This window comes from Artemia franciscana, chromosome 3 (assembly GCF_032884065.1).
Source record: "Artemia franciscana chromosome 3, ASM3288406v1, whole genome shotgun sequence".
NCBI lineage: Eukaryota > Metazoa > Arthropoda > Branchiopoda > Anostraca > Artemiidae > Artemia > Artemia franciscana.
In genome coordinates this window covers 48,121,132-48,147,595 of record NC_088865.1, presented here as the reverse complement: position 1 = coordinate 48,147,595, position 26,464 = coordinate 48,121,132, and the positions used below count along the sequence as shown (strand labels likewise).

General features: G+C 33.0%; 1 protein-coding gene across 1 annotated transcript in view; it reads left to right on the top strand.

The window, feature by feature from the left end:
• Window positions 1-26,464, top strand: part of LOC136025347 (aromatic-L-amino-acid decarboxylase-like) — a 70,821-nt gene that overhangs the window by 33,842 nt on the left and 10,515 nt on the right. The window contains exons 6-9 of the mRNA XM_065701277.1: window positions 225-373; window positions 11,641-11,752; window positions 18,098-18,306; window positions 24,519-24,719. Of these exons, the coding sequence (XP_065557349.1) occupies window positions 225-373; window positions 11,641-11,752; window positions 18,098-18,306; window positions 24,519-24,719 (671 nt within the window). The remainder of the gene's footprint in view (window positions 1-224; window positions 374-11,640; window positions 11,753-18,097; window positions 18,307-24,518; window positions 24,720-26,464) is intronic.

Genomic DNA, 26,464 nt, shown 5'->3' with positions numbered 1-26,464 from the left:
TAGCTGACCAGCAGCCGAATATAACGTAATTCATTTCACATTAGCATATTTTAGAAACAGAAATCTGTATTCCAAATGGAAAAAAATATCATTAGAACATTGTGTTTCCTAAGACTTTGAGGACAACTGCCTGAGGGTTGTACCCAAAGATAAGGTTTATGTATTGCTGTATTGCATATGACCATGGTTTATGTATTGCTATTAAAATGAATATTCAATTACAGATCAGGCACACTCATCTGTCGAGAGAGCTGCGCTTTTGGCTGGAGTTAAATATAGAAGTCTACAATCAAATAGAGAGTACTCATTGGAAGGAAATGCCGTGAAACAAGCAATTAAAAAAGATAGAGACGAAGGACTAATACCATTTTTTGTAAGTAGTAAATTCTTACAATTATGTTCATTAAGCAAAATTTTAAATGATATTCGCTAAAATGTAATCACTAGTTAAAAGATTACTTGGTAATATCAACAATAATAATAAAAAAAAGTCACTAGCATACCATATGTTAAACTCTTAAAATCAAATTAATCAAACAAATGTGTGAAATATGCTTCACCGAAGGTAGTCATTAATCAAAGAATTACTTGTGCAAAAGTATCACAAGAATAGAGAAAACTTATCATTTTATTTTTTATTGTATATTTTATTATTGTTACTGCTATTATTATTTTATATTATTATATAAAAAATTATTATTAGCAACAAAATTATTCTAAAATCATGTCCACATTGTAATTGTTTAGTCCAAACCATCAGTCTGATTTTCAGATTTTAGGAAGCTTATAATGGAAATAAAATCGAAAATATATGCAGCAATAATATAAAAAGCTTTGAGTTCCGTTTACCAGAGTCTCTAAGTAAAACCATTTATTATTCTGTTAAAGAGCTTTGTTCTATTGTCCAAAACATACCTCCCTATCCCAACCTCCACCTTTCTATTGTTCATGATACCCTTGCCTCTGTTGCTGTTTCAGCTTTGGTAGTTAAAAATAAAATCCAAAAAAAAAAAAAATCGTCCCCCCCCCCTCCGACTTATCTCCCACTCTCTAACCCCCTGATTCCTGTCATCACCTCTATATTCCTACTGCACAGACTAAGGTTTCTAGTGATTTGATATGAAACATCTTTTCAGACATTCTTAATTAAATCATACGAACTAGCCCAGTTGCATTACCACGGTTAAAAACGAAGGGGGACATACTGAATTCTGAGAATGTAAACCTAATTACGTTGACTTCTTGCTTTTCATAGGTTTACAACTTTTGTGCGAACATCTAAAAGCAAAAAATAGCTAAGAGCTTGACAGTGAATACCGACAGTTTAATACCAATGAAACCCTCAACAAGTCACTATGTTTTTCCTTTGATGGGTGAGAAACATTAAAAAACCGATTATTTGTCTTAATCTTATTTCTGTTGACTTGATTTTGCAAGACTAACTGGGTCCAAATATATGCTCGTACCTTCAGAGGGAAGAAAATAATATTTATGAATCCTGCAAGAAGAAAAATTCATTTCTGAAGAATCGATAGATTATCCATCGCCAATAAAACAATCACTAAACATATTAGCAACAGCTTGCAGTCCTCTAACTTCTTCACTATCAAACAGTTCGTGGTAACGAACTGTAAGTAAGGAGCGACCCAGCTCAATAGTAATCGAAACTCTAACAAACAGAACTTTGATACCAGTAGATATATTAAAGGAATTTAATTTTTATGCAGATTTCAAATTTATAAATTTCATTAAGTTTAACCCTACCCATCAAAGTTTACGAGCCTGAGAAAATTTTCCTGATTTTTTTAAAAAGGGGGAAATACTTCATAAAATTCAAGTGATCTTAATGGAAATCACACCATCAGATTCAGCGTATCTACGTTTCATATAGGTTACAAGCTCCTATCTGCAAAAATGTGAAATTGTGCATTGCTAGATTGTTTTGCTAGAAAAAAGATCAGGGATGCATGTTTATTTTTTTTCCAAGGCGTCATCGTATCAGCCCTGTGGTCCTAGAATATCAGAAGAGGGATCTTTATTACAGAAATTAAAAGTTCTAGTTCTATTTTTAAGTATTCGAAACATTGGAGGTCAACTAGGCCCTCTCCCCTCCAAAATGTTGAAATAGTCCTTTTAATCATCATAGTTGGAAGGTCCAATAACTATACCTTTGGGTATAACTTGCCCCCCCTCACACAACCACAGAGGAAAGGGTTGTGAAATTGCCAATTGTTTACGCATAGTATTTATTACTGGGATGCATGCATACATTTTTGGGTGGGGAGGGGAAAAATTTTCTGCTGGGGGGTTTTCCACGGGGGAATTTTCCATGGAGAAGGAAGTTACCAGGGAGTCAACAAGTCAGGGGAAATTATACACTGTGGGAATTTGCCAATTTTTGTATACAAAATTCTTTTTAAATGTCTCGCTTTCTCTTTTCCGTCTCAATTTTACGCGCGGAGTGGTTAAAAGTACTTCTCCGGGGTACATTTTCAACGGGATTGAATTGTCTAGAGGATATTTCCGTGGGGAGTGGGTTTCTCCATGAAAGTGGTGTTAGATTTCCTGGCATTATTTTACAAAACGATCAGAAATTAAATAAAAAAGCAAGTTTTTTCAACTCAAAGTAAGGAGCAACATTAAAATTTAAAACGAACAGAAGTTATTACGTATACGAAGGGGGTTGCTCCATCCTCAACATTTCGCTCTTTACATTAAAGTTTAATTTTGTCCCTATTCTTTAAGAATGATTCCTGAAACACAAGGGCCGTTTAATTAGAACAATAAGACGCTTTTTCAAAAGTACTAAAAAACTTTAGCGTAAAGAGCGAGGTGTTGAGGAAGGGCGACCCCCTTCATATACGTAATACTTTCTGTTCGTTTTAAGTTTTAATGTTGCTCCTTACTTTCAGTTCAAAAAACTTGTTTTTTTTAATTTAATATGTTATATAATACCTCGGAATTCGACAATTGTTTATTTCGTCCAATTTTATCCTTGATCAAAGTCCAAGTTTTCCAGGGAGAATCAGAATTCTGAAATGAATCTTCATAATAAGCTGTTTCACTTTCTTTAAGAGTCCTTACCAACAGTTTTTTTTTTATAATTTTTAAAACGCATTATATTTATTTCTGTTGGATACTTTATTTTTATTTTATATAAACGGTTTTTTTCATTAATCAATCTCAAAAGGAACTCATTACCCAAGGTTTTCTTAGAGCCCATCTTTTACCCAAGGCTTCTCTTTCCCATTGGAATTCTATAAAATTGATCAGGATTTTTAGTCAATATCTCATACAACTTATCTAATGATTGATTTGGATTCTTTTCGTTAATTACTGGACTCCACTCAACTTCACGAAGTCCTTCAGTTAAACTTAACAAATTTTTATGCGAAAAGTCTCAACGCTTTGTTTCACTTTTTTTATTATACGAGAAATAAAGAGGAAAATAAGCCACATGGAAAATGAGCATTATGCAGTGATCAGATGAGTCATCATGAATGACATATGTATAAATGGCCATGTAAGGTGAAAATATAATATCAATTTTTGAAAATGACCTATCAGTTTTCCTGGATGGCATAAAACATACAGGGTTTAATCCGTGAGCTAACGGACATTCTAAAAACTGCAGGGTGTTTCTATCCATACTATTCTGGTTAGCAGATACAAGGCTCATTAAATCAATATTAAAATCTCCCCTAACTAGAGAAAGAGTATAACTAGATAAGGAGTACTAAGACTATATAATTTATTCAACAAAGTTTCCAAACGATTTACAAATTCACCCTGACTAGCTGACAGAGTACGATAAATAACTACGATTAGCAATCTCTGATTATTTGAAAAAAGAACACAACTCAACAACACAAGATTCGAAGAGCATTTCAATATTCATTGGCAAAAATCTAGCCTTGCACGATCTAATATGCAATCTTTAACCAAATCACCAAGACCACCTTGCTTTTGTCTATTTTGACAGACATGAAAAAATTGATAATCTTCAACATGAATACTTTTAATTGAAAACTCGTCTAAAAAAGTTTCACATAGGCCTAAAATATCCGTATTAGATGCCTATAAAAAAGTTTCAATCACATCTTGTGCAGTCCTCCAGCCCGGACAGTTCCAAAACGATGTCCTCCTTGCATCAACATTATTCTTTGCCAAATCATTCAAAAAAAAAATTGATGTTTTGGAATATATCTAATATATTGCAATTATCTTCATTATTATTAGCTATAATATTTTAGAAAAATGAAAGAAACAAAAGAGAATCTCTCTCATTTCATTGGGGTTTGATTATGGAGTTGCACCATTTACTCTATCCATTATCAAATATTACCACCACATCAAGGGTAACCATACCACGCCCCACCAGCCCAGCAAAAAAAAAAAAAAGAAAAAAAAGGTAACACAAATAGAAACAACTTTGAAGAGAAAAGAAAAATGTCTTCATTCCAGGTTGATTTCGTTCACTACTGCTAATCAGAAAAACCTCTATGCGGGTTTAAATAATCAAATAAAAACTAAAAAATACGTAATAAAGAAAAACAATTTAGAATTTGTAAGAAAACATATAAACAGTTAATAAATACAAACAAACAGGCTAAGTAAATCAAGATTGAACATCAAACAGTTCGTGGTAACAAACTGTAGTAAGGAACGACCCGGCTCAATAGTAACCGAAACTCTAAAAAATGGAATTTTGATACCAATAGTTACATCCAACGAATCACATTTTAATGCTGATTTCAAATATATAGGTTCCATCAAGCTTAGTATTACCCATCCAAAGCTACGAGCCTGAGAAAATTTGCCTTATTTTAGAAAATTGGAATAAACACCCCCTAAAAGTCATAGAATCTTGACAAAAATCACACCATCAGATTCAGTGTATCAGAGAACCCTACTGTAGAAGTTTCAAGCTCCTATCTACAAAAATGTGGAATTTTGTATTTTTTGCCAGAAGGCAGATCACGGATGCGTGTTTATTTGTTTCTTTGTTTGTTGTTTTTTTTTCCCCAGGGGTGCGTATCGACCCAGTGGCCCTAGAATTTCGCAAGAGGGCTCATTCTAACTGAAATTAAAAGTTATAGTGCGCTTTTAAGTGACCAAAAAATTAGAGGGCACCTAGGCCCCCTCCCACGCTCATTTTTCCCCAAAGTCATCGGATCGAAATTTTGAAATAGCCATTCTGTTCAACTTAGTCGAAAACATATAAACTATGTCTTTTGTGGACGACTTCATCCCCCACAGTCCCCGGGGGAGGGGCTGCAAGGTACAAACTTTGACCATTGTTTATATACAGTAATGGTTACTATGAAGTGTACAGACGTTTTCAGGGGTGTTTTTCGCGTTGGTTCCTGGTGTATCGGGGGAGGGGGTTACGTGGGAGGGTATTTCCATGTAGGAATTTATCATGAGGGAAGATAATTTCCATGAAGGGAGCGTAGGATTTTCTAGCATTATTTAAAAAAAAAACAATGAGAAAATAAATATTTTTTTTCAACTGGAAGTAATGAGCAGCATTAAAACTTAAAACGAACAGAAAATATTACATATATAAGGGAGTCCGTCTCCTCCACAATACCTTGCTCTTTACGCTAAAGTATTTTTAGTAATTTCAAATATTTATTCTACGGCCTTTGTGACTCAGGGATCATTCTTAAAGAATTGGGACAAAATTCAAGCTCTATTATAAAGAGCGAGGTATTGACGAGGGGGCGAACCCCCTCATATACGTACTAAAAACACACAAATATAAAAGTTCATTACGTAAGCTACGTATAATTATTACTAACAAAAACGTTCGTAAAAAAAATTCTTGTTGCATTTTTAAGTAACCAGATATTGGAAAGCAGCTAGGCCTCCTTCCCCGCCCCTTTGTTTTATCAAAATCATCCGATCAAAATTATGAGAAAGCTATTTAGCAAAAAAGAAAAAAAATAATGTGCAAATTTCGATTTAATTATTCATGTGCGGTGATAACAACAGAGCTCTCCAACTATCATACGTAATAATCTTATGCCACAGAATCATCCACTTGTAAACTTTGATGTGCTTCTCCTCGGACTCTCGAAAAATCGTCAATCTCTGGTATATAATCAATATATGAATATTTTGTAGTCGAACCGTCAGGTCTTTTGATAAATAAATATGCCTAAATTCCCTTAGATATCCATGCATCATATCCGTGAACTTTTCTTAATTTATCACATTTCACCAGTAACAGCTTAGGTATTTTACGAATTTCGGCTGGAACATCGTCACTAATAAACGAGTTCGAATTATTATATGGAATATCTTACCCTTAAGCTTACTGGTATTTTTAACCATAGCTAACTTATCATCTTTTTTATTCAGTGTCACCTTCAAAAATTTGCTATTTCTATCGTAGTGCGTGATCGTGAAATTTACACCAGGCATTTCGAATCCACGGTGAACTATCTCTGTGAATAGAACTTGGCGTTATCATGGTCCTCGAACAAAGAATTCCACCTGGCACGTACGCAGGGAGCGGCCTTCGGCCCCCCCCCCCGAAACCTCATGTTTTTTATTTTCCAATATTTTTTTGATACTTCTCACAGAATAAAGAATTTAAAGGATTTGCCCCCCCCCCCCCTAAGACAATTTCCTGCGTACGTGCCTGATTCCATATGACAACATTATTTTCTAATTTTGCGGCTTCCATTGTCACAATCCGACCCATTCATTTTAGCATTTTTACTTCTTAACTTCATTATTTCATCAGTACATGTTTTTATTTCAATTTTAGGTAAGATGTATCATTTTCGATCTTTCCAATTTTTAGTTCAGTTCAGTTATTCATCTTATTTTCAAGTAGCGACTCTTGTCGTAAGACTTCCTAATGTCTATTGATTGACTGTTGATATTTTATTGATTTTACCATTATCGTATTAGGCTTATTTTATAAGCTTATTACCATTTTTTACGAAATCGAAAATTTTCTTAAAGTGTACAACTAGTATTGATAATTCTGCTTTCGAGCTATCCTCTGAGGTGTCTAATTTACTACTCATACCTTCTTGTCTAGGAGTTTTCCTTTTACGTCCCATTATGTACTAATAGACTTGCTATATATTGAAATATACTTAAGATAGTATTTTCACACTGACTTAGACACAAAAGTCCTAAATGCGTCATACTCTGACGAAAGCATTGATTAAAGTGACTAAATAGTATCTAAATAACAGCAACTGCAACTGCAACATAACAGCAACAGCAACTAAATAGTAGCAACAAAGGACAATTGAAAATTCCGATATATATTGTTATTAATTACCTGTGACAGACTCATAGACTGTTGCTCAAATTTGGAAAATTTGAGGCTATAAGTATATATTTTCCATTGAAGTTGGAAGTTTAAGGGGAATTTTTGCTGCAGAAGTGTTCCAGAGTACTGCAGTCATCATACAGTCCTGCCATCTACCAACAAGAGCTCCTCGGTCACTTTAAGCTGGATAGGGAGCACTGCGGACAGCCCTTTTCTTCAGCTTATTAACATTGCCACTATAATCATTGTGTATATAAATATGAAATGCAGTCTGCAAGGACGGTAGCCTATATTTAAGAACAATAGCCTATCAAATTGAGGATACCTAATAATCTAATCCAATTGGTTGAATATTGGCTAAGGTTTGTTGTTCATATATTTTGATTAGTTTTATTATCAGGAGTACTGATTCAGCATTCATTTGCGAAGGATCTTATCCGTCAACTCGTTTGACCAGTTTTGAGTGAAGTAAGCGTGAGCCATAGCATAGCCAAGCAAGTGGGGCTTATGTCCGTTTAATGTGATTTAACCTTGGCAGCTATTATTGTGTTATTACAGTAAAGGGTAATGTCAGTCACTCAGATTACTCTGGAGAAAGCCCTTGAGGACTTGTCTTCAAAACTTGAAGCTCGGCTTGTGGCCATTTCTGCATCGCAATCAGAAATTAAAGGTCAGTTATCTGCACCATTCTGTGAAATGAAGTCTGAAATTCAGTTGCTGAATTCAAAGCTCTCAGAAAAGGACAAACTAACCTCTGAACTGAACTCGAGGATTGAACAACAGGAGCAACGATTACTGGAACTAGAAGTTAAAGACTGTAAACCTAATCTTGTTGTGTATGGTTTAAGAAAAGAAAAAAATGGCGAAACCCTTGAGCAAAATCTTCAGGATTTACTCAGAAGTTCTCTGGAGATTAAAGACAATATTCAGATTACTAGATCATTCAGAGTCAAGCAAAAACAAAGCAATGTTTCTGTTTGTGGGAATACCAAGAAACCTAGTTTACTGCCTGTTGTCTTCTCTTGCAGCAAGGATTCAGACATTCTTACTATCATGAAATCAGTGGGTAAACTAAAAGGTTTAGCACTGCGTATTTGCACTGGTTTGCCACCCACCCTAAATGCAATTAGGGCACAGCTGCTTGCCAAAGCTAAGGCTTTAAAGGACTAAAAAAAAAATACACATATGTACGACTAAGGCAAATTGGCGCTGTTCTTAAGTTGGAGTATTGCAACGCATCAAATGAGCAGCGGTCGGACATTGATGACAGTGACTAATCTAATTATCATTGTGCGGGCTGCCAAAGGTTTTTTTTTTGTGTTGCTTTTAAGATTGCCCAACGTTTAACTATGTTTCTCATGAGGTTTATCTTCTTTTTTGTTTTACTTTCATATTTTGGTTTATTTTTAAAAACATCAGTTCAAAAATCATATTTGCTTTTTAGTTATTATCGGTACTCAGTAGAATGGAGACCCAATATTCCGGGTTTTGCGGTTCAGCTGCCCAGGGCGGGATGCAATAATGGTAGGTTTATATGATTGACAATCATTTGGACGTGCCGGGGAGTGACAGATTGATGTCTTTTGAGACAAGGCCACTTAATTTTGCTTCTTTTTGCGAATCTTTCAGTATTTTTGATAATGAAAATGATAATTCAGTTGTAAATAATTCTCCATCAGCTTGTTATTCATGTTTGCATGATATTGCTAATACACCAATCCCGAATGATGTGAGAATTGGATTTGTGAACACCGACGGTCTTCTGAGTAGTATGAATGAAATAATTACTTTACTCCCTTCAAAATCTGTTAGTATTCTTGGTGTTTGCGAATCTTTTTTGAATGAAATAACTGTACCGAATGTTGAAGTTCCTGGTTACGGTTTTACAGCAAAAAATCGGTCGACTAAGAGTAAGGGGGGTTTGGGATTTTTTTTAAAGAGGAAATTTCATTTCGTCGACTTTCTGATATAGAGCGACTTAGCAAAGAAATGCTTTGTGAAATTATTGCAATTGAATTTAAATTAGGCTACAAACTGTACAAGCATGTGTTGTATATAGGCCACCTTCGTCATCTGTTAATGATTTCCTAGTAAATTTTGAAAAGTTAGTAGAGTCATTGGCTGGTCGTGAGGTGATGCTAATGGGTGACTTTGATATTGACCTAATGGAATATCAAAATGACACACCTACATCTAATTTCCTTTCCATTTTATTTTCAAGGTTTCTTTCCCCTGTGTGTAATATTCCCAGTCGTGTGAATGCTTCTTCAGCAAAATTAATTGATAACATTTTTCTTACGAGATCAGTTATGTCATCGAAAGTGGCATTGACCGATTTTTCTGACCATTTTTTAATTTTAGCTGATGTAAATTACTCGGTATGGTCAGCTAAGTTTATTGAAACTACACGACGCATAGTTAATAAATCGAATATGCTATTCTATCTTCTAATGATTGGTCTAATCTTCTAAAGTGCGATAATGTGGATGTTGTTACAGAATCTTTTTTAGAAAAAATCTGCCTGGCTCTTGATGATAGTTGCGCTGAGGTTAAAGTTCGTAGAAATAAATATAATACCTCGAAGCAACCGTGGATAACACCAGGTCTACTCAAATCTATCTGGGTAAAAAATGAGTTTTTTAAGTTATTTTTGACGGAGCCATGTGAATCAAATAAAATCCAATTTAAGAAGTATAAGAATTGTCTAACTAAAATGATTCGCGGAGCTAAGAAAATATATTATTGTGAGGCATTTTGGGATGCTTAAAATTCACCTAAGAAGACTTGGCAACTAATTAATTCTTGTCTTGGTCAAAACCTGCCTTCAAAGAGTCCTATAGAGATACATAATTTAGCTGGACAAATTATAAAAGGCGATGTTCATGTGGCGAATTGCCTTAATGATGACTTAATAATGAATTTCTTAGACCACTCTGCTTTTCAATTTACAAGAGAGAGTTTAAAAGAGAAAAAACGGGTTTAACTTAAATAAAGTAGTGAAATGCGAACTAAAACGAACAAAAACAAAAGCAACAACAAAATGTTCATTACTCTCATTTACTCTCCAATTATACCCATACATAAGGATGCGGACATAATAATTTACTAGGATTCTCCATAGCCGAACTTGTTTCCTTCTTTCTTTCCAGTTTTACCTAACATTTATTAAGTTAAATCATTTCCCCACATTAAATTATGATTGTCTTTTGTTTAACCCTTTATCCTCATTTACTTAATGTATTAAGTAAGTTTTAAGTTCGCAACCTATGTTTCAGTTTGATAGTTTATCCGTCTTATATCACAGCCTTTTTCTTCCCTAGCCTTATATCACAGGGTTGATCACTATTGGCTTATTATTTACTTTACGATTTTAACTCCTTGCATCATTTTTGAGTAGCTTTTGCATGTATTGTGTTATTGTGTTCTTATATATTGATCTTGTCCCTCTCTCGTCTCTTATTCATTCATTTTGTTCTACTTTAGTGTTATGAATTGTCAGAATTTGTTATCTCCATATCTAATTACTAACTACGGCATTTATTGTCAATTTTTCTTTCAAACTAAGCCACAAATTCGGCGGTTCTGCTAATTAAAATTGCTCAGAATAAAATCTTAATCTAATTTCTTAGTCTCAATCGTTTGTCAGTTTTATTTACTTGGCCGACATCATAGTAAGAAAACTGATAACAGTGAGAGCTAAACTGGTCTCTGAGAAAAAATACAGCCAACGCCATCTAATGTACCAAATAAAATTATAAATAAGAGTTGAACAATGAGACTAACAAAGCTCATACTAGTTTGCAATCCAAAAACAAGTTTTGAAAGAAAATTCTACCAAATTTTAAAAAGACCGAGTCTTTAAAACATCAATGTTGGATCAGATTGAAACTTATGTTTTGATCTAAACTGAGAAATTTAGCCAGTAAAAATTAGGTAATTTAGGTATATAAGTTTAATTTTCTAGCTTCTTAGGGTCAGTTTCAGTAGTACAATTTATTTCCTATAATTCTCGCATTGAGATGCCCAATTCACTTCTGTTCAGTTTTCTATTTTTCTCGTTAGCTACTTCGCTATAAGCTCCTATTATTTCCATGTTGAAGGTTCAAAAATTCTCTTTGATTCAGTTTTATAATGAGTTATGACTATCTGGGAAGTTTTGCATCTGATGGCTAGTAAGACGTTGGACTGATGCAAAAACGCCCCATTTTTTAAACTACTTTTCTTAATAATAAAAGAGAGCGAGCTTAAATTTCTTGTAGCTAGATTTTATTTGTATTTTGCACTTATTAAAACCAATATCTTGTTTTGTTTACATTAAGTGACTATACATTTTTCTCTCTTAGGTAATTGTCACTCTTGGTACGACTCCATCTTGTGCCTTTGATAAGTTAGATGAAATTGGATCTGTCTGTGAAGAGGAAGAGATTTGGATCCACGTTGATGCAGCATATGCTGGTAAAATATAGCAAAATTCAAATATATTGATAAGAATATGTCCTGATAAGAATATGTTGAGTTTATTTTTTTTTTAAGTCATAAACGTTTATTATATATTATAGTTATAAAAATAAGCGAACTAGCTGCAGTTTTCATCAGAAGTTAGCTAGAAAGCTAACTAAAAGCTACCTAGCTGCAGTTTTATTCAGAAGTTAATTAGAAAGCCAACTAGCTGCAGTTTTAATTATAAGTTAACTAGAAAGCTAAGTAAAAGCTAAATAGCTGCAGATTTAATCAGGAGTTAACTAGAAATTTAACTGAAAGCTAACTAACTGCTGCTTTAATCAGAAGTTAACTTGAAAGCTAACTGAAAGCTAACAAGCTGCAGTTTTAATAAGAAGTTTACTAAAAAGCTAACTGAAAGCTATCAAGCTGCAGTTTTAATCAGAAGTTAACTAGAAAACTAACTGAAAGCTAACTAGCTACAGTTTTAATCATAATTTAATTAGAAAGCTAACTGAAAGCCAAGTAGCTGCAGTTTTAATCAGAAGTTTATTAGAAATTTAACTGAAAGCTAACTAGCTGCAGTTTCGATCAACAGTTAGCTAGAAAGCTAACTAGTGGCAATTTTGGTCGGAAGTTAACTAGAAAGCTAACTGAAAGCTAAGAAGCTGCAGTTTTCATCAGAAGTTAACTAGGAAGCGAATTAAAAAAAAAGCTGAAATTTTATCAAAAATAAATGTGTAGCACAGATTCTTTCGAAATTCACTTGGTTTGAGCTTACCAAAAATATTTTTTGGGCGCACCCCACAAAAATTAGATCAAATCTCATTTTACTATTCCACGAATTTTTCCTAACTTGTAGATAAATGAATTTTTCATCATCGTAAATATAAAGAACTGGTAAATTTATTAGGCAGTGGGGAGTTCAAGATTTGGGTAGGAAACATAAAATTACTGTTATACTATAGAGTAGAATAGAATAGGATTTAATTTCAAAATTCTACTACTACTATTGACAACTTACTACTGAAAAAAGCTGCCTGAGGTTAACACTGCAGTGTTTGCTTCTCCTTAAATTAAATTAATAAATTAAATTAATAAATAAATTAATTAAATAAATTAATATCCATTGCAATCATGTTTCAGTCAAATCCCTTAAATTACAAAAGAAAAAATGTTTTTCATTATATTAATTAGACTTCCGAGTGTTATCAGTGGGGTAAATTGGGTAGAAGGGGCTTGGGTTTTTAGTATTTTTTTATGCTATGTAATAGTGAGTGGAAAGTACATTTAATTCTCAAACTGAAAGCTACGCTACTAGGCTACTTTTGTAGCAGTAAAAATATAGATTAATATGGAGATTAATTTAGAATTTCAAGGGATTGTAATAGGGAAGAAAGATGGGAAAGTCATTGTTTTATCAAACTCAAAAGGCAATTCAAAAGCCGTTAAGTGAAGTTTTTTGTAAAAGATATATTTACAACAATAAGCGCAAAACGATGTACAACGATGTTCGGTTAAATTGTCTATTTCGTGTTCCTGAACATTATTTGATTCTAAAGGTAATTAGGAGGTCCATTTTTTCCAAGATGTGTTATATCTCCTTTTTTAGAATAAAGAATGACATAATGATTGTATTTGCCTTATATTAAAGGTTATTTAAAACCTTACAACAGTAACCATAACGTTATAAATCTAAGTCTATATATAATTTTTTCAAATATTTTCTATATTTTCCGGATGAATTTACATTTGAAACACTTGTGCATTGAAATATTCTTTGTTAAGAATAATATTTTTTATTCAGAATTATAATATTTTCTTTATTAAGCAATATGCTATTGCATGACAAATAATCTCACAATTCAATAATTCCAATTTAAAGATTATAGGCACTTCCAAAATAATTAGTCGTAAAATAAGTTAGTAATTAAAATATTTATTATAACTAATAAATGAATTAGTTATCAAACAGTTCGTGGTAACGAACTGTAAGGAGCGACCCGGCTGAATAGCAACCGAAACTCTAAGAAATGGAACTTTGATACCAATAGTTACATCAAAAGAATTGCATTTTTACACTGATTCTAAATATTTAAGTTTCATCAAGTTCAGTTCTTCCCATCAAAAGTTACGAGCCTGAGAATATTTGCCTTATTTTAGAAAATAAGAATAAACACCCCCTAAAATCAAAGTATCTTAACGAAAATCACACCACCAGATTCAGCATATCAGAGAACCCTACTGTAGAAGTTTTAAGCTCCTATCTACAAAATGTGGAATTTTGCGTTTTTTTTCAGGGGTGATAGTATCGACCCAGTGGTCCTAGAATGTCGCGAGGGGACTCATTCTAACGAATATTAAAAGTTCTAGTGCCCTTATAAATTGACGAAAAAATTGGAGGGCACCTAGGCTGCCTCCCACGCTCATGTTTTTCCCAAAGTCATTGGATCGAAATTCTGAGATAGCCATAGTCGAGCATAGTTTTTGTTCAGCATAGTCGGAAAACATGATAATTATGTCTTTCGCTAAGACTTAGTCCCCCACGGTGCCCGGGGGAGGGGCTGCAAGTTACAAACTTTGACAATGGTTTACATATATTAATGATTATTGGGACGTGTACAGACGTTTTCAGGGGGACTTTTTCACGTTAAAGGGGGGGGTTCGGGGAAAGGTGGTTACGTGGGAGGATCTTTCTATGGAGAAATTTATCATGAGGGAAGAAAATTTCTATGAAGGGGCCGCAGGATTTTCTAGCATTATTAAAAAAACAATGAGAAAATAAATAAATAAAAAATTTCAGGTGGAAGTAAGGAACAGCATTAGAACCTAAGACGAACAGATATTATTATGTATATAAGGGGGTTCGTCTCCTCAACAATACCTCACTCTTTACGCTAAAGTATTTTTTAGTAATTTAAACTATTTATTCTACGGCCTTTGTGATCCAGGGGTCATTCTTAAAGAATTGGGACCAAACTGAAGCTTTAAAGGGGAAGAACCCCCTCATATATGTAATTAAAATATACAAATATAGAATTTCGTTACGTAAGTTAATTCGTAAGTTAAGTATATTTATTACTAATAAAAACGTTCGTAAAAAATTCTGGTTGTCTTTTTAATTAACCAAAAACAGGAGTGGAACTAAGCCTCCTCCCCCACCCCTTATTTTACCAAAATCGTCCGAACAAAACTATGAGTAAGCCATTTAGCCAAAAATGATTAATATTCAAATTCCATTTTAATTATTCATGTGCGGTGAGCTAAAATCGAAATATGCATATATTCAAAAACGCTCAGAAATTAAATAAAAAAATAAGTTTTTTAACTGCAAGTAAGGAGCGACAATAAAACTTAAAACGAACATAAATTATTCCGAATATGAAAGGGGTTGTCCCCTCCTCAACGCCTCACTCTTTACGCTACATTTTTTATTGTTCTAAAAAGTAGAGTTGTGACAAAGAGACAAACTTTAGCGTAAAGAGCGAGGCGTTGAGGAGGGGACAACCCCTTTCATATATGGAATAATTTCTGTTCGTTTTAAGTTTTATTGTCGCTCCCTACTTGCAGTTAAAAAACTTGTTTTTTATTTAATTACAAAATAAGTTCTAAACTATTCTATAAATAAGATTCCAACTCTTACTCTTATTTAGGTTTTATAACTTGTAAAATACAACCCCAAAGGTGAGTGCTTGGTAGGCGTATGCCTGTAAAACACCGCTCATGTGCTAACATGATGATGGATTGAGTAGATTAGTAAAATGTATATAGCTAGACATAAACATATTTTATTTGTCTTGAATGCTATAAATATCTGAGACTGATTCCTTGTTTAGTTAAATAAAAAGACTAAGTTTTTTCAGCGGAAGGTTTTCAGCGGAAGGATCAATATTAAAACTTAAAACAGACAGAAAATAATTCTGTATCTGACGGGGGTGGAGGGTGCTTCTTAGTAAGCAAGTAAGCAATTCGTTTATTCAAATGGCTATCATAGCACTTGCAAACGAACGCTAAATTACGCTACTTTTACTATCACAAAAGAAATAGAAAGTGGGGGGAAAAGGTCACTTGTTAAATACGCTTACAAAATATGGCACGAGGGAGTTTATACGGCACTTAAACAGCAGTTAACAGCACTTGTTTGTACGGAGGTTATAGGTTATTGTGATGCCCAGTAATTAACGACGAAGACCACACTGCCTTTCCATTACAAACACCAAAAACAAGAAGAACAATAGGGAATTTTTTAAGACAGTGGAAAACAAATTAGAATGAATATTTTGGCCCCATGTCCTCAACAATACAAATAAGAAAAAACAACTTACGAGAGGATAAAGTCTATAAAACTAAAATAAACAATTTTTTCAAAACAGTCCCAGCATCCTTACCTCAGCGAAGTTCAACCAGGACAGAAAAATAAATTGTTATGAAACGAGGCAATTCAATGAAATGAAAGAAAATGATTTAAAAACAGGTTTTTAATGCCAGCCTAAATAGCTATATAATATAACTATAGAAATATAATATAACTATAGTTATATAATATAACTATAGTAACTATAGCCTTTTGAATTTTATATAAAAATGGGTTTCCCATCTTACTCCCCACAGCCCCTTGAAATTCCAAATTAACCTTCATGATATGTAACTATAATGTATCCCTATACATAGTATAACTATTTGTCAATTTGCTGATCTGTAGAGCTTAATTTGACTTAAACTTGCAAAATATGGTACGAGGGAGTATATAAATCTGTTTGTACGGACCTTAACAGGCTATAGGTTATTGTGATGCCCATTAATTCTACTGATCTGTAGAGCTGATGGAAAAATCGATCAGTGTTTCTTGATTGCTAATATTCCCGAATTTATTTATCAAAATAAATTTGATTTAAATTTAATTATCAAAATATATAAATTTATATAAAATTATTTACATAAAATTATATATAAAATTATCAAAAATATATAAATTTATTTATCAAAATAAACTACTGGTATGTAATATTCCCGTATTCCCGAATTTATTTATCAAATCATGTCTTTGAGCGAATAATGTGCACAAGTGCAATAGCTCAAGAGCACTCTCATTGTTGCTAAGGGGGGGGGGGTCCAAATATTTATTAAAGAATTGTGACAAATAGTAAAACTTTAGCCTAAAGAACCAAGGTTGTGGAAGGGTCAGTCCCCCTCATATGCGAAATGATTTCAATCTGTTTTAATATTACTCCTTAACTTCAGCGGAAAGTTTTTATTTAATTCCTGACCTTTTGTCAATCAGACCAAAAAATTCCCACCTCCCCTCCCCTCTGTAAAATTTGCTTTAGAAAATTACCCCTGGGAAATTTCTTCCCCACAAAAAATTCTTCATGGTGGAGTTCTTATTCATTTAATTGTGCTTAAATTCTGCTAATGTAAATTTTTTGTGTGGCAATGCATCTGTCTTTAAGATCTATTATATTTCAGCTAAAAGGGATGTTTCCACTGGAAGGCTTTATTTAGTAGCAATAGTTTATCGTGATTTTATTCTTCAAATAGACGAATATTTTTTCTTCAAAATGCATTCTGTTAGAAAAACTAAATACAATTTTTCGGATTAAAGTTGGTATGTTGTACATTCTGTTGATATGTTGTATTTTTTTTTTTTTAATTCCCTTAAAAGGGAATTTGCCAGAGTTCATATGCAACATTTGTTTTGCTTGTCTTACTTTCTTGTTGGTGACTCTATTTTACATGTGGAGATGTTCTGGAAGAAATTTTGAGCGGAGTTATTTTTCTCTGGGGTATTTTTGCGTGCGGAGGATTTTCCCTGGGAGATATTCTCCATAAAGGAAATTATCCATGGGAATGTTTTACTGGGGAAAAACTTTCCATTGATGGGTATACCCTGGAAAAATTTTCTGTATTGGGGGATTTCAACCATCACGTGAAAAATCATCAGAAATTAAGTTAAAAATGGCCGTCTTTTTTAAATGAAGCATGCTAAGGAATTTTTTTTTAGACGGAATTATTTGCAAGAAGTTTTCTGGGGAGAATCTGCAGTAAAGATGGAAGTGTCCAGCCATATCTCAGTATTATCACTATTTGTTTCCATTTTCCTACGGTTTAACACCTTCACCATGTTTATTTTCTTGTCACATTTTGTTACGGGTTGGTTGGAATCAACAAGCATTTTTAATAATTTTGGATATGTTTTGGAAAATTAAATTTTGTTACTAAGCGCAGTATACTGAACTTAAACTATTAAGAAAAATCAATTAACCTTGCAACTTATTTAGAGATCCCCTGATACAATTTTTTTTATAAAATCTATTAAAAAGCTTTAAAGCTAAATAGTGAAACAACTATTTTACTTTTTAGGGTCAGCGTTCATATGTCCTGAATATAGACACCATTTAAATGGAATAAACCTTGCCGACTCTTTCAATTTCAATCCCCATAAATGGCTGATGGTGCATTTTGACTGTTCCGCCCTTTGGCTAAAAAATTCAAAGGACTTAGTTGATGCTTTCAATATCGATCCCGTCTATCTGAGGCATGACAAACAAAGTAAAACACTTGACTACAGAGTAAGTATCAAGAATAAACAGCGGGAAATGAACTACTGGTTTGTTTTATACTTCTATATATTGTTCATCCTGCTGCCTAGTAAGAAAGATTCCCGGCCTAGTAAGTAACAAACAGAAGACAACCTGGTGAAAGACAAACGCGGCCCATAGTAATATATTTTAAGTTCGTACCATAGAGATAAGGAAACTTGCAAGGTTTGGCAACTCAAGAAAAACTTATAAGATTTGAATCATTGGTGATTTGACAAAGACATGTAGGGAATAAAGAATAATAGTGCCATTGACAACGAATGTCAGGTAGCTTCATTAAAAGAGCAGAAATTTTCAAAGAAATCTGAATAATTGATGTTACTAGCCTGATTGTCTTCGAGAAGGCCCTCTATGAAATCAAACGTAGGGGCAAAGATTTCTAAGAGCTGTATGTTGAATTTGGAGTTTATGCCAAGTTTACAGTGAGTGAGAGCACAGAAGAAATACTAATCAACAACAACAATATTTGAAATGTCACAGGGTTAAAGCTAAAATTTCTCTTTAAGAAATTATTAATCAGCTTTTTTTTTCAAGAATAGGGTCGAATATGCACGAAGTAGGCCAAGTTTACCTTGGGAAAATCTTGAAAGACTAAGTAAGCTACTACCTAACAATAACAGAACCTTCACATTTTAAACGACCTTAATAGAGAAGTAATTAGCCCTTTAATTAGGGTAAATTTAAGGAAGAAAATTGGTAGTCTAGATTGTGTTCGTGACTTCTTTTTTCCATAGCTAGGGGCATATGAAATCTAGTCACGCTAGCTGCACAATCATTATTATAATTTTTTTAATGTTTGTTAATTTCTTTTTTTGTTCATTGTCAATTTAAAAATTTTTTGTGTTTCTATTTTTTACTACCTTGTTAGTACGTTTTGTTTTAATATTTTTATGCTGTTTTGTTTATCCTTTTTGTTAGTTTATTTGCTAATCTGTCATTTTTTACTGTTTAATATAGTAATCAAAAATAAAGTTGCCTGTATATTATCCAGAACATATTCAAGAAGTAAAGTTAGGTTAATCATAACGAAATACGGTAAATCATGATTAAGATAAAACTTAAACAACAAAATTATGAAAACCACAACAAAGAGCTATGGAAAGCAGGCCGCCCAGAACGCATTAGATTAAATATCTAACCGCCTCTATATATTAAATATCTAATTAAACATACCTGCTTTATAGTTTTTCTCACTAAAAGTAAGCTAATTATAACCGATTACAGACAAACAAACCGGTTTTTCTTAAATCAAACTGAGAAAAATTTATGAATGTGTTCTGAATAATACACAAGTACCAAAATAAATTATTATTATAATAGTAATGCATTTCAATTTATGCTCTATCGTGTCAATTTAGGATGAGTTTTGTAAATAAGTAAACCATTTCTAAGTTATCTACTATTTTTTTAGGAAAAAGGCTGACTAGCACCCAGCTGCCCATTTAAGCCAAAAAACATTTTTTCAACCAATGCTAGCTTTAAAATGGGTATTTTCGTAAAGCACAACAACTTCAGATATATCATATTTCATTCGTAACATAAAAATTCCTATGAAGGTGTAGGCTTTCAATTCAAGAATTTGTTTGATTTATTTTGTGACATTTAGTAACGAACCATGCTGAAGAAGTTGGGAAAATATTTTGAACAGAAGAAAAACGAAGCGAAAAACGAGAACGTTCAGTATTAAGTCAATACTTCTTAAAGTGACAAGGACATAAAAAAAATATTTTGCCCTCTAGACCCATTTTAGCTCTATTCCTGCCTGAGGGCCTGCTATTTTTAAGATTTTCCTTTTTTGCATTGAGATTAATAAAGTTTTGAAAAACGTCTCGTAAGAAAAATGAGAAGAAAAAAAAGCCACTTAAAAGACAAAAAATGTATGCAAATATCTCAGTCAAGAACTCCACTCAGCCGTCCTCAGTGCAAGATAGAAAGAAAATAAAAGACCGTAAATAACAGTCCTTTTACTGTTGTATGGAAGGGGCTTATTTTCGTTTTAGTGGTTGTTTATTTTGCAGGTTTTTTTTTATATTAGTGGTTGTTTCTTAAGGTCTATTAATATTTTTATATCTTTGCGCTGAGGACGGCTAAGTTGAGATCTGGGTGTAAATATCTATGTTGTAATTTTGCTTTTTCACTGCCTTGTTTTTTCTTCTGCTTGAAGTTTTTTCTTAACTTGTCTTATTTAGCTTTTACTTAGCTATTTAAGTTTTTTCTTAACTTGTCTTATTTTTAGGATCTTAAAAATATTTTACTGTACTGAATATTGCATTTAGATGAAATGAATATTTTTTACTACTCATCAAGGCATAAAGGAAAACGATGGATTAGAGAAAGAGAGAAAAACAGTAAAAAAAATTACTATACACAGAGATGCATAACACCGACTATAGACAAATCATAAAATAATACCCATCCTAAGGTGGTCGATCTCTTACACAGGTTAGAGGCCAGGTAATCAACACTAGGAATAGGGTCAACAGTCAAATATTTTTTCTTAAGGAAACGATTTTGAGACCAACTGGAAACCTGAAAAAGAAACAGCAAATTTGAAAAACTATTTTATAATTATTATCTCTGGCTTTCAAAGATCCCAAAAAGAAATTACTGTCATTGAAAACTAATAATAGTTGATTTTTGAAAAATATTGAATCGACAATACTGAAAAAAACGAAAGCAAAGCTTGAAATTAAAACAAAGGAAGAATAGAGAGTTTCCTGCACAAATGAGGGACAGTGTCCACCACTCTTTGCGCAGTAGCTTTCTATTGCTATTTTTGAGTGGCGTAAATATGGCTACTTGGCACTTGCAATTGTTCTCGATTGCCTTCGAAGACATTTGAAACGAAAGTTAATTGTTTAAACCAAAACCAAAGCACTTGCATCGCATTTGCCTTCGAGGTATTGTGAAAAATATTGATCTCATTGGTCTTTAATAGGCGATTTGTTGTTGAATCATTTCGGGGACGGGGACGGGGACTAGCTGAAATATAAAGGGATGGGAGAGTAAAACAGTTCAAAATAGGGATGAAACCTTTTTATTGACACTGAACAGATATAAAATTTAACTGGATATTTCGAACACATATAAGTGTTCATCATCAGCAGTAATGAATGCTGCTGATTCATTACTGCTATACTGCTATACTATATACTGCTATACTGAGTAATACTGCTGATGATGAACACTTATATGTGTTCGAAATATCCAGTTAAATTTTATATCTGTTCACTGTCAATAAAAAGGTTTCATCTCTATTTTGAACTGTTTTACTTTCGTCATGGAAAGGCAGTGTGGTCTTCGAAGTTATCTAAGGGATGGGAGATGGCAGCGCCCTAATTCTGATGTAGATTTTACAATGAGGGGTAAGGCTGTTTGACTCCTTGACATTTATGTTGCACTGAGATATCAACTAAGTTTTGTTTGACCGAGGGTGCCTGTACTTAGAAGTGCGTTCTAAAAACGAAGTCCTTGGGAGAATGAATATTTTGATAATGGTCATTTTATTGATACCAGCTCCAGTTGCATTTTGAAGGTATTTCTTTTGGTTACTATTATGGTATGTTTATCATCAAAATATGGCTTTCAAATAAGGAATAAGGTTTTTGGTTACCGTCAAAGACTGTTCTTTTTTATGTACATTTTTGAACTGAATCCGTGGGAATATTAGTCTTTTGATACTGATCTTTTGATCATTTTAATGAAGCTCTCTTCTGTTGCTACTTGAGGTGTGTTTTATTTGGCTAGCTATTTTGGATTGTCCATAAGTGATATGTTGCTGTTATTACGAGGAAAAATTTTGTTATACAGAAAATACAAAAATTTTGTTATACTCCTCAATATTTATACAGTAAATACAAAATTAAAAGACGTTTCTTTAGTCAAAGGTAGTTTGTGAATCCATTTTGCCAACAAGTTCCTAAGGACTATGACTTTATTTCTAATGTGAGTAATCGTTTAATGTCGAGACGTGTTTTATTTTGATCGTTGTTTTGGTTCAATTCTAATTTACAATCAAACAGTTCGTGGTAACGAACTGTAGTAAGGAGCGACCCGGCTCAATAGTAAACGAAACTCTAAAAAACGGAATTTTAATGCTAAGAGATACAACAAAAGAATCGGATTTTCATGCTGATTTTAAATATATAAGTTTCATCAAATTTAGTCTTTGTCATCAAAAGTTAGAAGCCGGAGAAATTTGCCTCATTTTGGAAAATAGGGCGAAACACCCCCTAAAAGTCATAGAATCTTAACAAAAATCACACCATCGCATTCAGCGTATCAGAGAACCCCAACAAAAATTTCAAGCTCCTATCTACAAAAATGTGGAATTTCATATTTTTTGCCAGAAGACAGATCACGGGTGCGTGTTTATTTGTTTGTTTGTTTTTTTCCCCCAGGGGTCATCGTATCGACCAAGTGGTCCTAGAATGTCGCAAGAGGGCTCATTCTAACGGAAATGAAAAGTTCTAGTGCCCTTTTCAAGTGACCAAAAAAATTGGAGGGATCCTAGGCCCCCTCCCACGCTCATTTTTTTCCCAAAGTCAACGCATCAAAATTTTGAGATAGCCATTTTGTTCCACATAGTCAAAAACCATAATAACTATATCTTTGGAGATGACTTACTCCCCCACAGTCCCTGGGGGAGGAGCTGCAAGTTACAAGCTTTGACCAGTGTTTACATACAGTAATGGTTATTGGGAACCGTACAGACGTTTTCAGTGGGATTTTTTTGGTTTGGGGGTGGGGTTAAGGGGAGGGGGCTATGTGGGAGGATCTTTCATTGGAGGAATATGTCATGGGGGAAGAGAAATTCAATGAAAAGGGCGCGGGATTTTCTAGTATTACTATAAAAAAAAAACAATGAAAAAATAAACATGAAAGAGTATTTCAATTGAAAGTAAGGAGTAGCATTAAAACTTAAAACGAACAGAGATTATTACGCATATGAGGGGTTCTAAAAATACTTTAGCATAAAGAGAGAGGTATTTAGGAGAAGATAAATACCTCGCTCTTTATGCTAAAGTATTTTTAGTAATTTAAACTATTAATTCTACGGTCTTTCTAATTCAGGGGTTATTCTTAAAGAATTGGGACAAAACTTAAGATTTAGTGTAAAGAGCGAGGTATTAACGAGGGGACAAACCCCCTCATATACATACTAAATTAAGAATATAAAATTTTGTTACGTAAGTTAATTCTTAAGTTACGTACATTTTTACTAATAAAAACGTTCGTTAAAAATTAAAAGTTCTAGTTGCCTTTTTAAGTAACTGAAAAATTGGAGGGCAACAGGGCTCCTTCCCCACCCTTTATTTCTCAAAATCGTCTAAGAGAAAACTAAAATCCAAACTAAGAGAAAGCCATTTAGCCAAAAAAGGAAATAATATGCAAATTTCATTTTAATAATTTATGTGCGGAGAGCCAAAATCCAACATGCATTAATTCAAAAACGTTCAGAAATTAAATAAAAAAACTAGTTTTTTTAACTGAAAGTAAGGAGCGGCATTAAAACTTAAAACGAACAGAAATTACTCCGTATATGAAATGGATTGTCCCCTCCGCAATCCCTCGCTCTTTACGCTAAAGTTTGACTCTTTGCCACAGTTCTACTTTTTAAAACAATTAAAAACTTTAGCGTAAAGAGCGAGGGATTGCGGAGGGGACAGCCCATTTCATATACGGAGTAATTTCTGTTCGTTTTAAGTTTTAATGTCGCTCCTTACTTTCAGTTAAAAAACTAGTTTTTTTATTTAATAAATAGTAAGGTTGTGTTACGATTTGATATTACGTTGTTAAAAAGATAAACACAGAAAACCAGGGTTGTTTACATGAAAAGCGTGTTTTGGAACACCCATTGAAAAATTTGAATGTTTTTTTAGATACAAATTCTTTGTAGGTAATGTGAAGTTACCCCCTACTTCAACTTGACATGTGTTTTCTTCGATAATTTATTTTATGTAGCTCTTAAGTCACATTTATCATAAGCAAAAGTTTGTTTGATGCCTAGACGTTTAGATTGTAGGAATCCACCGAAACTTTAGAAAAAGGGAACTTTAAAAATTAATGAAATATGAAAGGTTCTCAAATTTGCAGAAATTACACCGGTCATGTAGTTTTATTCGTCGTAATGGAAATATGTAGCTTACAAATCTAAAACGATGTTCTTTGTTCTTTTTAAGCATTGGCAAATACCCTTAGGAAGAAGATTCCGATCTCTAAAACTTTGGTTTGTACTAAGAATTTATGGCGCAGAAGGACTAAGAAAGCATATTAGAAAGCAATGTAACTTGGCAAAAGCTTTTTCAGATTTAGTTCATTCTGATGACAGATTTGAAATACCGGTACAGTCACAACTTGGATTGGTGTGCTTTCGACTTAAGGTAATTTATTTTACTTTTTAAATGAGTTTATTCAAATAAAATTCAAATGAATAAACTTTTTCAGATACCAATGTTCAAGGTTTTGTTTATTAATACCATATTTGCACAACATATTAAATTTCTGAACGAGAGAAAAACTCCACAGAGTCGGGAAAAAAACAATAAGACATAGATTTAAATTAATTCTACCTCTGGTAATATTCAACATATACATATCATGAAAAGAGAAATCACCAATGCAACAGCACAAACACATAAGAAAAAAAAAAAAAAAAGAGAGACAGAAGGAGAAAAGGAAGACTGTTTTCCTAAATTAGTGATTAATATAGACCAGCACTTGAATGAGGCCTTAACCCTACTCAGCCATACAATCACATAGGTCAAACAGCATAGCCAAACACAATCAACCATAAAGAATAATCCATGGACAGGCAGTCATGTCGTCAATAAGTATAAGTCGTCATTTACCAAACAATAGAAAAAACAATAAAGACAAAATAATTCAAAGGCAGCAACCCAACACAAGGGCTCATCAGGAGAATACACTGGTCTATAGGGTTTCGCCACTCTAAATTCTCTACCCAGCCAAGTGTTGTGGCTACCACAGAATATCCATGGCATCCCCGTGTCAGGTATCACCCCCAAAATACATGCCTATGAAAAAAAGCAAATGTAAAACAACCAAGTAACACCAAAACAAGCTTATCCTGTTAATATATCCCTCTTTTTAGCAACAATAGGTAAACTAAATATGATAAAATTTACCAAATCACAAATATTAACACATTGCAAAAAAAAAAAAAAAAAAATTTAATGAACTAAACAATTATAGAATTCATCTTTACCATGTGGCTATTTTTTACAAAAATCCGCTCTATTAGAAACACAATTCAAAATAAATGGCGCTGCATCATCATTTGTCGAACCTCCGAAATTAGTTGAAAATTTCATTAAGTATTTCCAGATAATTCTTTTAATATTTATTTAAAAGTTCGTTATAATGAAAACTAAATTTTTTAAATTGCCAAGTTAATTTATTTGCAGAAAAACCTCTTGATATCAATTTTTGGCTTAAGATTTTACATCTATTTTTAAAATCAATATAATTACTACAAATCCTTGCATAACGAAGTAACTGTGAGAAAAACGCAGAATATGTGATATTTGAGTGTATATTACTTACAGGGAATGGGAAACTAATCACTTCAAAATCAAAATCATCCGTTTTATTATACATTTTAAAACTTAATTTATTATTATCATAAATATTAACATTTAAATCTAAGAAATGATCTTCATGACCAGCGCCATGACTAGGTTCAAGAGTAAGCTCTGATGGATATATACTTTTAGAAATATCAATGAAATCCTTACAATTTAAGACCAAAATATCATCTAAATATCTTTTATTATTTGACAAAACATGTTTTAAATTATTTGGATTATTCTTATCCATCATGTATTTATATTCTAGTTGACTTAAAAACAAGTCAGCTATAAATGGGCTGGCCTTCCCCCCCCCCCATGGGAATTCCCACGATTTGCTTGTACAAATCACCACCAAATCTTATATAAGTATTGTACAAAACAAATTCTAATAACTCAAAAATCATATCCAAGCTGTAACATCTCAAGTTAACTGTGGTATTAAAGCAATTTTTCCATATAGCTTTTTTATTATAAGTGTCTATTTTTAAGAACCTTTTACTAGATAAGAGAAAAGATTTCTTGATAACAGTTTTTAA